This window comes from Populus trichocarpa, chromosome 10 (assembly GCF_000002775.5).
Source record: "Populus trichocarpa isolate Nisqually-1 chromosome 10, P.trichocarpa_v4.1, whole genome shotgun sequence".
In the NCBI taxonomy this organism is placed as follows: Eukaryota; Viridiplantae; Streptophyta; class Magnoliopsida; order Malpighiales; family Salicaceae; genus Populus; species Populus trichocarpa.
Genome location: NC_037294.2, coordinates 12,137,621 through 12,148,801, shown reverse-complemented (window position 1 = coordinate 12,148,801; position 11,181 = coordinate 12,137,621). Strand labels below are relative to the sequence as shown.

General features: G+C 33.2%; 1 protein-coding gene and 1 long non-coding RNA gene across 2 annotated transcripts; one reads left to right on the top strand and one right to left on the bottom strand.

Annotated features, from left to right (window-relative positions):
- Positions 1 to 2,302: 2,302 nt before the first annotated feature.
- On the bottom strand, positions 2,303 to 6,066 carry LOC7462628 (zinc finger CCCH domain-containing protein 17). The gene is made up of 3 exons (XM_002314703.4): positions 5,626 to 6,066; positions 4,830 to 4,940; positions 2,303 to 4,577 (listed from the first exon to the last, which is right to left on the bottom strand). The coding sequence occupies exons 1-3, from the start codon at positions 5,752 to 5,754 to the stop codon at positions 2,610 to 2,612; spliced, it is 2,208 nt and encodes a 735-aa protein (XP_002314739.2). The 5' UTR covers positions 5,755 to 6,066; the 3' UTR covers positions 2,303 to 2,609.
- A 4,137-nt stretch (positions 6,067 to 10,203) lies between these two features.
- On the top strand, positions 10,204 to 11,181 carry LOC112328931 (uncharacterized). The gene is made up of 2 exons (XR_002984272.2): positions 10,204 to 10,786; positions 10,902 to 11,181. It is a non-coding gene; the product is annotated as an uncharacterized LOC112328931 (long non-coding RNA).

The following is an 11,181-nucleotide window of genomic DNA, read 5'->3' as shown; positions in this document are numbered from 1 at the left end:
AACTAACAATTTTGTTTTATTTAAATTTCATATATATTTATTTGTCAATTAACAAAATAGGATGTTATATTTTTTTGAAAGTGGAAGATGAAGTAGGTAGTCTCTCATATTATGTGTTTATTATATATATAAAAAAAATCTCCTTAACAATTTATTTTGATTATGAAAACTCTAAAAAGACTTGAAAACAAACCAATAAAAACATAAAGTATTAAAAAAAATACATCAAAATTCGCCAAGTTATTAAATTGAATGCTAAGTTAGGTTTTTTGTAAGCTATTTTTTTTTATTGTCCAATGTTATTTTTTCATTCCTTTGAACAAACATTGATAATATGAATTTAAATACAATATTTATTAAAAAAACAATTAATTATAGTTTTTTATTTATGTTTTTATTGTTAATTTATCTTCACATCATATATAACTGAAGAAATGTTTAAATAGAAGGGGTTCACAATAATATAATGCATAAATAACTCAATCTATCCTTATATAATTAGAAAAGTTTCCAATAAGTCCTTATATTTCTAATTCTATCTGTTCCTTTATTGTATAGTATCTGATTCTCCAAATATATATTCAGTTCATCCAAATTGATAAAATTATATTTTTCATTCTAAAATTACCCTTGAGTTATATATAAGAATAAAATAGAAAAGTTGTAAAACTCGAACATTATAATTTTTTACAACAAAATTGATTTTTTTAGTATTAAAAATATATTATTGTATGGATCAAGGAATTTTTCAAAATAAAAAAATTAATTATGTCACTTTGGATGGAAAATATTGACAAAGAGATATGTTGAAAATTTGGATACTATACAGAAATAAAATAGAAACAATTAAATTATAACATATTAGAGACTTGTTCAATTATATAAGGACAAATTGAACTATTTACCCTCATAGAATCTTAGGTGAAATGTTTTTAGTAATTATTATTTTTAAAAGTTATATGTGTTTATCCTAACTACTCATATAACTACTAACTACTAATTATTAAAATTTGAAAGATAATTAAATTTTATGTTCCTAATTTTTTATTAAGTCTAGTTTAAATTATTTTATATGGTAAAAAAATAAAATAAAAAATATATATATTTAATTATAACTATCAAAATTAATATTAAATTATTTGTGTATAAAATATGTTTATTTAATAACACAAATTTATTTATTTATAAATAGTTATAAGTTAGTTATTTGACTCGCGTTTTGCCATGAGTTGGATAATTTATTTTTGAAAAAAAAAATGAACATGCAAGTTTTTTCAACATGTTTTTTTACAAAATAAAAATCTAATTAAAAATAAAAAAACCTATATGCATTTAATTAAATAAATCAAAAATCATTGGTGCGAATAAAAAAAATGTTAACGTTTCTATTCGACTCATCTCGCTATGAGTCAAATAATTTTTTTTCTAACGCAAAAGAATAAATATGTTGGTGTTATTAACGTGTTTTTTAACATCGAGCAAAAATATAATTGTCAATAAAAAAATAATATTTATATATGATAAAATAAAGTAAAATTCATATATGTTAATAAAATTATATAATCTCAAATTAATTTTTTAACATAAATATTTCTACTATGAAAGAGAGTTTTATTCTAGCATAATAATAATAATAATAATAATAATAATTTGTTGAAAATCAGTAAAAATGAAAAAGTAAACTACTTCAAATGCCATTATTTCTTAAATAATAGGTGACTGTGACAAGAAACTATTTTATTAAATGAAAATAGCAGGTAATTTAAAAGGAAAGGAAAAAAAATTAAAAAAAGAAGGTCGTGGAGGGAAGCCAATAAAAGGATGGCTAATTTGAAACAAAGAAGCAAGAAAAGCTGCACTTACAAGTTACAACTTACAACCACTAATGCAAAAAATGAAACCCTTCCATTCCATCATCAAACCGATGTCCGGTTCTGGTTTAATAACATAAAACTAGCTACTTAAGGCGACCAGATACAGCAATCATCGTTTCTTGAGTTTAAAGATGTTCCACCATACCGGGAGGGACAGAACAGAATGAAGTCTTGAGGCAAATCTATCAACCATCCAGCAAGCGATGATACTGAGCAACAAAATCCAAACCCAGTAATCATCAGCTAAAGAAATTTGCTACGAGCCTTCTTTCTTTCCCTTACTTGTTTTGCTCTTGTTTCCTGAACCATCTCATTCCAATCTGTCACAGCAATTCATTACAAAACGATAGTGACCTAAAAGCAGAAACGAAATGCCCATCAATTCACCAAAGAGATTTGAAATTATAAAAAGCAACCGGAAATAATAGTTTGAGAAACGAGTAACAGTTTTCTTATTAATTTTATACTGTTACAAGTTATGGCTTTGCAAGCAAAGTGAAATGCTCCAAGCACAAGCAAAATTCTCATTCAATCAGAGAGTTTTAAATACAATAAAACGAGTTTCTTGCAATTAATACAAGAAAGGAACTTGATATCTCTACTTTTACTTCTACAAGGAAAAATAAACCCGTGGCAGCTACCCCTTACTCAAATCCGAAGAACCCACCATGGTCGTCAAAAACCCACAATTAGAGCAAAAGGCAGTAGTGCTGCTCCTTAACTATCTTTCATCCTTCATGAGAACACGACACCAATTTTCTTGGCAAAGTCATCTCCATCTTCGTTTTCATATTCCTCTTCATCTATGTTTTCACCCTCTTCGTAATTGTACTCTCCTTCATCAGCCTGCTCATATTCATAATCACCATCCCTCTGATCATCACCCTCGTACTCGTGATCTTCCATTCCGTCATCAGCAATCATCCCATCTTCAGTCTCAATCTCACTTGGATTGGGTAGCTGAGAAGACTTTCCATGAACAATTTCAATGTTTCCCCCTTCTGTTCCAAGGGCATCATCAGTAGCAAACTTGGATTCTTTATTTTTTAGCATCTGGCTACTGTCATCGTCCTTTAATACAGAAGAAAATCCACTTTGAGTCTCTGCAACTGCCTTGTTGTTGGAATTGCTGGTGAGGCTTTGCCTACTTTCCTTTTGATTATTGCCATCCTCGATGACAGATGATATTCTGCTACCAGAAGCTGCAGCTCCACCCCCTCTCTTTCTCTTAAGAATCTCACTAAGAGGCATTGGCCCTTCAAATGAGAGATCAGCATCAGATGGTGGATGATCTTCCAAGTACTTCCGCTTTCCAAGGGATTGCTGTGATTTACCCTCTGCATTTTTCCCACCTCTCAGCTCTGCAAGCCTTTTAGGAGCAGCAAAATTAGTAATTTTATCATCTACTAATTCTCTTCTCACATGGGGACCTCTAAAATTTCTCCCTTCATTGTAATCCTCTTCCACCCTAGCTTTCATTCTATCCCGGAACCTCCCTTGCTGGGAAGAGATCAGGGACCTTACTGGTGACAATCTTCCCCGATTCCTGCCCCTGTCAATTTCCCTTTCTGCATGCAAGTCACCACCTTCGTTGGGAGATCCTCCTGGAAGCTTTATTCTACCACGAAGACGACTACTAATGGGGCTCTCATGTGAGAGTAAGTGATGAGAGTCCCTTCGTGAAGAACCCTGGTAACCTCGCTCCTCAACATGATTGCCTGGGACAAAATCATTACTAACAACTGATCTCAAGCCGTTCACCCTCCTTTGTTTCGATAAAAGATAACGCAAATCTGATCCTTCAATGTGCTCAGGGCTATCAGCTTTCGAGTAACCTCGCCTTTCCAGATGTGCTGGTGCCACTAGCATTCTTTCTGACGACGCCCTGTGCTGCTCCCATGCGTGCTGCCCTTGCATATGTTCATAGGGATCATAGCCTCGTGGATCACCATACCTTTCTTGGTCATCAGGCAACGAGCCATAATCAGCAGGATGGCCCCTGTCATATTCATCAACAGAGTTCAAGTTCCTCCCTTCATGACCTATTGTTCTTCCAAATTGATCTTCACCATGGTAATAATCAGAATCCCTCAACTCATCATCCACAAGAACATCAAAACCAGGAGAGGACTCCCTCAAATACTCATCAGCATCCTTTCCATTATGGTTAACATGATCATCTGCTACCCGTGACAGATGCAACTGATTGGAACGACTTGAATTTCCATTGACCTCGGGAGGAAGATTTGATGATTTATATCTGGGAACTTCATCATCCGTGCTTTTGGGTGGCACTACATTCCTTGCAACACCAGCACTGTTCCTTGCTGAAGCAATTTCAGCTTTTGACACAGGTTTAGCTACAGTGGGTGGTTCAACAGCCTTTGATAAATTCACTTGTGGAAGCTTCTGCTCTTGAGTACACTTTTGAAGGCCACCAAAAGCCTTTTCTGGAGGGTGGGCCTCAGTACCAGGGGTAAATGCCATTGTTTGAGAAACTCTATTACTGGCATGATTTGGTCCATGGGAGAAAGCACATCTGTCACCTTTCAAGCATATTCCCTGCTGAAAGAAAATGCACAGGACTCCTTGTTTGCCTGAATTGTGAGGAGCATGTGTGGCAGCTGCAGCAGCAGCGTGTGATGGCGGCAAGGAAGATCCAGCAGAGGCTGTTGTTTGGTTGCCAAACAAGCCATCAAGGGGCTGAAATGAGAGAATAGATATTAGATACTAACAAACCGGATAATCCAGCAGAGGCTGTTGTTTGGTTGCCAAACAAGCCATCACGGGGCTGAATAGAGAGAATAGATATTAGATACTAAAAAACCGGATAAAACAATTTAATCAAGAGGGACTTGCAAAATTAAAAAGCTTCCCACCAGCTAAAAGAGTAATGAAACAAATCAAGCAAGAAGTGCATAACATCAAAACAAGACGAGAAAAAAAAAGACTTACTGGATGACGAAACCCACACTTGGGATTCATGCAATTGCCATTCAACCAAAAATAGCAATCCCTAGGATTAACCCTGGCATATTCACTGTGGCGATACTCACACTCACTTCCCTGGTGAAACAAAGAACAAGAGGCTTCAGTTAAAAAAAAATTCAACTGCTAAAGAAGGTAAAAAATCAAGAATCCACTATTTCTAAAAACCACAGCGAGATCATAAAACATCAAGAACACTTGGTACATCGTACACATGATATTGATTTGACAGAAAGACATAGTTAAGGGAAGAAACGTAAAGCACAACTTGCCTACTTTACCCAAAGCCTGGCAAATATTACTATTCTTGAAGTAAGTCTGAAAAATGAACGCATTTTAAAGACTATAAAAACAGACCAATTACCGAAAACACCATCACAAGAGGTTTTTTTAGAAATTAGCATTCTTGGCGGAAGCCCAGCCAACAGACAACATATGAATTACCTAAAACGGATGGGTAAGAAACAAAAAACGAAAACCCACAAGGGAAATCATAATTATAGACTCAATTGAACATTGCACAGATAGATTTAAGAACACAAGACAAATCATGTGATCATCTTAAGAAGATAAGATCTAGATTGACAATTATATTCAAGAAATTGATTAGGGTTTTTCCTCAAAACCCCAAAAAAGAAACCTAATTAATATACATATAAAGAAAAGTGAATCGTGAATCTGTAACCCTTATAATTAGATCCCTCAAAATCGGCAACCATTAATTGAGAAATGAAAAAAAGATAAGATAAGGAGAAAAGCGAACCTTTTTGCAGGTTAAAGGAGAAGCAAGAAAGTAAACACAATCAGTATTCCTTTTCAAGGCTTCTTCTTCGGCGGATGTTGTTGTGGACGCAGTAGGTGTAGGTGGTTGTGGTTGGGTGGCCGCAACCATGGCGGTTCTCTTCTTCTTTGTTATTATTGTTGTTTTTTTTAGGATCAAGAGAATTGCTTGCAGATCGATAAACCAATATGCAGCAGCTCTAGTTGGGAGTGGATCGCGCGAGTAATAATAAATCAAAATAAATAGAGAGTGAGAGAGAGGCGATCCTCCAAGAATCCTTATTTGCAACGGGGATTATAATTATTATTTATCATTAGAAGTAAAAGAAGAAGAGAAGAGGAAGTGTATGATATGAGAAGAGCCGCCACGATACAAAAACAGATAAAAGAGTGGGGCTTGAGAGGGAGAGGGAGATAGAAGGAAACGAGAGTGTGCGCGGTGCAGTACGAGTGGTTCTTTTCGGATTATTTTTTATTTAAAAATATATTGAAATAATTTTTTATTATTATTATTTAAAAATTATTTTTAATATTAATATATTAAAAAATTAAAAATTTCTTCAAAAACAATTTTGAAATGGCTATTGTTGAGAAAGCAGCTTTGCCTATGCCTCTTTACTTTTCTTTTTTTATTTCTTGAGAAAATATAGATGAGAGATGAGGTAAAAGTTGTCAAGCACTTTTTTTATATATGATACCAAAAATACAACATAAATTTATATTTTAAGATTATAAATATTTTTTTTTATTAATATGTGTGTCTGGACCAGTTTGCACGCACCTCGACTAATCTCACGGGCCCTGAAATTAACGATCATGTAAGCCTCCAATGGTCATGATATTAGCAACCACATGACTCGAACTTGAGACTACAGGGAAGCAAATTTCTTGGTCTCAATCTCTTATCTCTGGACCACCTACTAGATAATTTATTATAAATAAATCTTATTTTGAAGGGTTAATGGGTTGATTAAAGAGGTTTACTCGTTATTTTTATTTATTAAGTTCAAATCTTGGGTTTAACTTAAAAAAAAATATTAAATTTTTCTAAATCTATCAAGAAAATATAGAGGTGTGTTTTTATATTCGTTCGAAAAAGGTTATGGCTTCAATTAACACGTAAGTGGTACCAAAAATACACCAAATTTACTATCATCAAACAAAAAATAAGATAAGAAAGGTTGTGGTTTTACAAATTAACTTTATATAAATTGATCATCAATTGATACCCGTGCACTATTGTGTAATGATTTTTGAAATCTACTTTTATTAAATTTTTTCTAGAATAAATATTTTCAAGAATTCAAACAATTTAAATTATAGATGAAAAAAATATTTTTTTTAGTCTGAATATTATGATAATCAAAGTAAATATCAGGGCTGTATGTGTTTGGACCATACAAACTTAAATTTTAATCTAAAAAAACATAAAAATCATTACAAAAAACTCAATAACCCCACTAACAATTCCATAAACAATTCCATAAAGTCTTCAAATATACCTGAAAATTCAAATTCAAACTGGAAAAATAACTTTCCGAGCCCACATTTATTTTTTCTAGCATTATCAAAGGTGAAAACCTTTTTTTATCGAGTTCATCTCTTCTACATGAATCTATAAACACTATAATTAAAGTTATTAACGGTCAAAATCCAATCATCCAAGAGTTTTTTCTCTCTTCACGACGATCTTGTCACTTATCTCTCAAATTCAAAAATTGAAACGCGACAGGAAATAAAATTTGCGGCTAAAACATAATAACCTAAAAGAACAAGAACAAAGGAGGGAAATTAGAATTTGAGGGGCCAGGTGGAACTTTTGCACACCATTTTTGTGGAAAATGGCACTCATTTCTTTCCTTGTAACAATTTTCATCCTCAATATTTTAATTTGGTTTTTAAAATAAAGCTAGGATTGTATTTCATAAAATTAATTGTCAATTTAGTGTCAAAACAGAAGTAAGAGCAGAATAATTTGAGTAAATAAAACGACACAAGCATAACTTGAAAGGATATAATTGAAAAAAAAAAGTAACATGACTCATTTGAAAAAAAACTACAATTTTTAGGAGCCAGGATGTAAAAGATATAAAAATGCACAATGAACAAACAATTTATCGAGAGAGTGTGAACAATAATCTTCAGGTATTAAAAAACATATTGTTTTTTTTTTTAGTTTAATATGGATGTCCGGGCCAGCTTGCGCGCACCTCGACTAATCCCACGGGCCCTGAAGTTAACGACCATGTAAGTCTCCAGTGGCCATCATATGAGCAACCACAGGGCTTGAACCTAAGACCACAGAAGGAGCAAATATCTTGGTCCCAAGCTCTTACTACTGGGCCACCACCTAGATGGTTAAAAAAAAAAACATATTGTTTTAGTTTATATTCTTTAATAAAAAAAACATTTAGGGATCATTACGACGCTTTACTGTTTACATACCTCTTTTTTTTTTTTTACTTTTTTTTTAATTTTATTTTATCCTATATAATCAACTAAATTATATAAAAAATTCAAAACAATTTTCATCCAATTCAATTTTAAACTTAAACTAAGTAAGTTGTCAGTAAAAAGTTTAATAATATATATATGTATTTATATCTTTTACATCTTGATTCCTATCATGTTGCTCTCGGTCTTCTTCGAAGACTTGACTTCATACGTGGCCCCGCTGGGTGTGCTTTGGACACTCTTTTCACTTTCACTGATGATGAACCCACCCTCCCTTCCATTGACAAGCACAGCCACAGCAGAGCCTGTGGTCTTCCTCTCCTTGTATCAGAAGACCTCAGGAGGCAGAGGTCCCGGAAAAAAGGATAAGTTAGATTCATTTGAAGTTATTCTGGTTACAAAGAAAATAACAAGAAGAATTATATATTCCATAACATTTATTTTAGCCCACTTTTTTAAAAAAATTAATTTAATTCCAAGCTTTGATTTGCATCGTGTCTTGAGACTGGATCCATGCGTTGGACTTTTATATATATATATATCAATTTGTAAGAGAGCTATAAGATGTAATAACCCGATTATTTTAGCATCAGAATAGAATTGTTGGGAGCAAGCATTTCGGGACCGTGGTAAAAACACGGTTTTAGAGGGTGTTTTGCTCATAAAGGATGAACGTAATTTTGTAATTTTTGTTTATTTACTAAATTATAATTAAGTAAAAAATATACTTTGTATATGTTTTTAGATTGTTTTAATATATTGATGTTAAAAATATTTTTTTTAAAAAATATATATGTTATTTTAATGTATTTCTAAAAAAAACAATCTTTATTATTGTCATGGTCACCCCCTTTAATCATAGCATCCTAATGTGGTAGTGGTTGTTTTTTAAAGTGTTTTTTACTTAGAAATGTATGAAAATAATATGTTTTTAATTTTTTTAAGAATTATTTTTAATATCATCATATCAAACTATTCTAAAAATACTAAAAAAATATTAATTTAAAATAAAAAAATAAAAATTTGATTGAATTCAATCAAAATAATTATAAGAAAATAAATATTATTTTTGATGTGAGGATTAATTTGATAAATATTAATTTAAAATAAAAAATATTATTTTTTAATATTTTTAAGTTGTACTCAAATCTTGAAAAGACTGGGTTCATTCTAACAAGTACTTAATTAGTGGGTGAAAAAGCTGCTCAATGGTGAACGTTTGGGAACGCGGCTGCGGCTGCGGCTGCGTTCCCAAAAAATTTAATTTTTTTTTTATTAAAATTTAATATGGTTTGTATGTTTTGGATCGTTTTGATGTGCTGATGTCAAAAATAATTTTTTAAAAATAAAAAAATATCATTGGCATGTATTTTAACATAAAAAATTATTTGAAAAGCATCCGCAATCACACTGCCAAATACGCTGGAAGAGTAATGATCTGATTTTGTTGGGGCAAAAAAAAACAAGTGTTTGTGCCGAAGATCTGATTATCCAGAGGGTAGCAAGGAACATGGAAACAACCAAAACCAAGGGCAGGGAAGAGAGGTAATTCAAAATGGGTTTTGAAATCGGTGTGACTCAAAAAATTGTTGATGCGGGGCCGCCTATGTCTGGGATAATCTATTGGATCATGACTGCATCTTGTATATAAACACTCCCTTTTTTTTTCATGTTAATGTTGTTTCAAAATCCAAGATTAGCCATTGACATTAAGTGATCAAATGATAACAATTATGGAGAACTTCAAAACAAAATTAGCCTCAAATCTTGAAAAGCCTCGGGTTCTTTCTTGGTGCCTCTGGGCTTGAAGAGTGATGAACTAATTTTGCCGGGCAAAAAACCCAGGTGTTTTGGTGGTACAAAGGTCGGATTATCCACATGCTCCTCACAACTAAAACCAAGGGCAGAGGAGGCAGAGGTTGAGGCGAAGGCCAGTAGTAGTGCAGAATGGGTTCTGAAATCGGTGTAAATCAGAAAATTGTTGATGCGGAGCTGCCCGTGTCTGGGAGAACGTGTACGCAAGGATTGATGTCTTCTCTGACCTAAAAGCCTTGACTTTTAGGTTATGATACATAAACACTTTTTTTATTTTCTTTTTTCACGTGGAATAGCTACCATTCACATTTGCACCCAACAAATCTTCCTCTCACGTATGAGACTGGCCCATTCGAACACCACCCCCCCTCCAGGTTAAGTATTTAGGAATCTCATTACGATATCCAAAGACTGGAGCTTACTTCTTTTGCTCAACCATGGGGAAGCAAATAGAGCCACGGGAGCCTAACCACAATCACCTCTCGTTCCAAACAGAACCTTCCAACTCTAATATCAATTTGTCAGGGAGCTACTTATGTTTAGAAGATTACTAGTCTCAACAGAGCAAGACAAGAAAAAAACCAGAGTAGTCAATGATAGGTTCTCATTATCAAACCCCCGTGCCATAATATAATTATAATCATCAAAAGCATCACACAGATTCATACACTGGTCAGTACTAATGCAGTGAGAGGAAGACTGGACAATGGACTCAGTTTTCTGTTTCACTTTCTCTGCCTTTTTTTTTCCTTAACCCTTCAATCTTGTCATTCATATCCTTCAATTCAGAGCCCCAAAAAACTCAGCATCTGCCTCAACGACACATTTGAAGTTTCCCCATTAATCACCTTCTCCGGATCAACAATCTTTCTGTTGTAGGCTTCAAGATTTGGTTTATTGATCTTCTTTCACTTGTTGCTTGAGGTTGAGACAACAGCTTGTTTGTACTCGGAGACTAGAGTTTTAACCTCATTTCGGTTTTCTGGCCAGGTATCAAAAATTCCGTCCGGCCAGGAAGAAATGACGCGAACAGGGATACCACACAATATTGAAAGTTCAGAGGCTTTCTTCTTCAAAGTAGGCAGTCTCTTATTCTTCAAAGGGCGGTTGTGTTAGTTGGGACTCGTCAACTGAGATACTTGTTGAATTTTATTTTATTCCATTCATTTTTCTGTTAATAACAAGCAAGTTGAAAGAGATTCATAAGAAAAATACTAAGAAATCAACTACTACTAATATTACGATAAAACTTCTTTAAGGAATCAATCCC

Excerpts from the sequence above, each read along its gene's own strand:
- LOC7462628 (XM_002314703.4), bottom strand. The coding sequence starts at position 5,754 with ATGGTTGCGGCCACCCAACCACAACCACCTACACCTACTGCGTCCACA. Across the intron at positions 4,941-5,625 it reads CTCCTTTAACCTGCAAAAAG|GGAAGTGAGTGTGAGTATCG; the intron begins GTTCGCTTTTCT and ends TTGTTTCACCAG. Across the intron at positions 4,578-4,829 it reads AGTGTGGGTTTCGTCATCCA|CCCCTTGATGGCTTGTTTGG; the intron begins GTAAGTCTTTTT and ends CTCTCATTTCAG.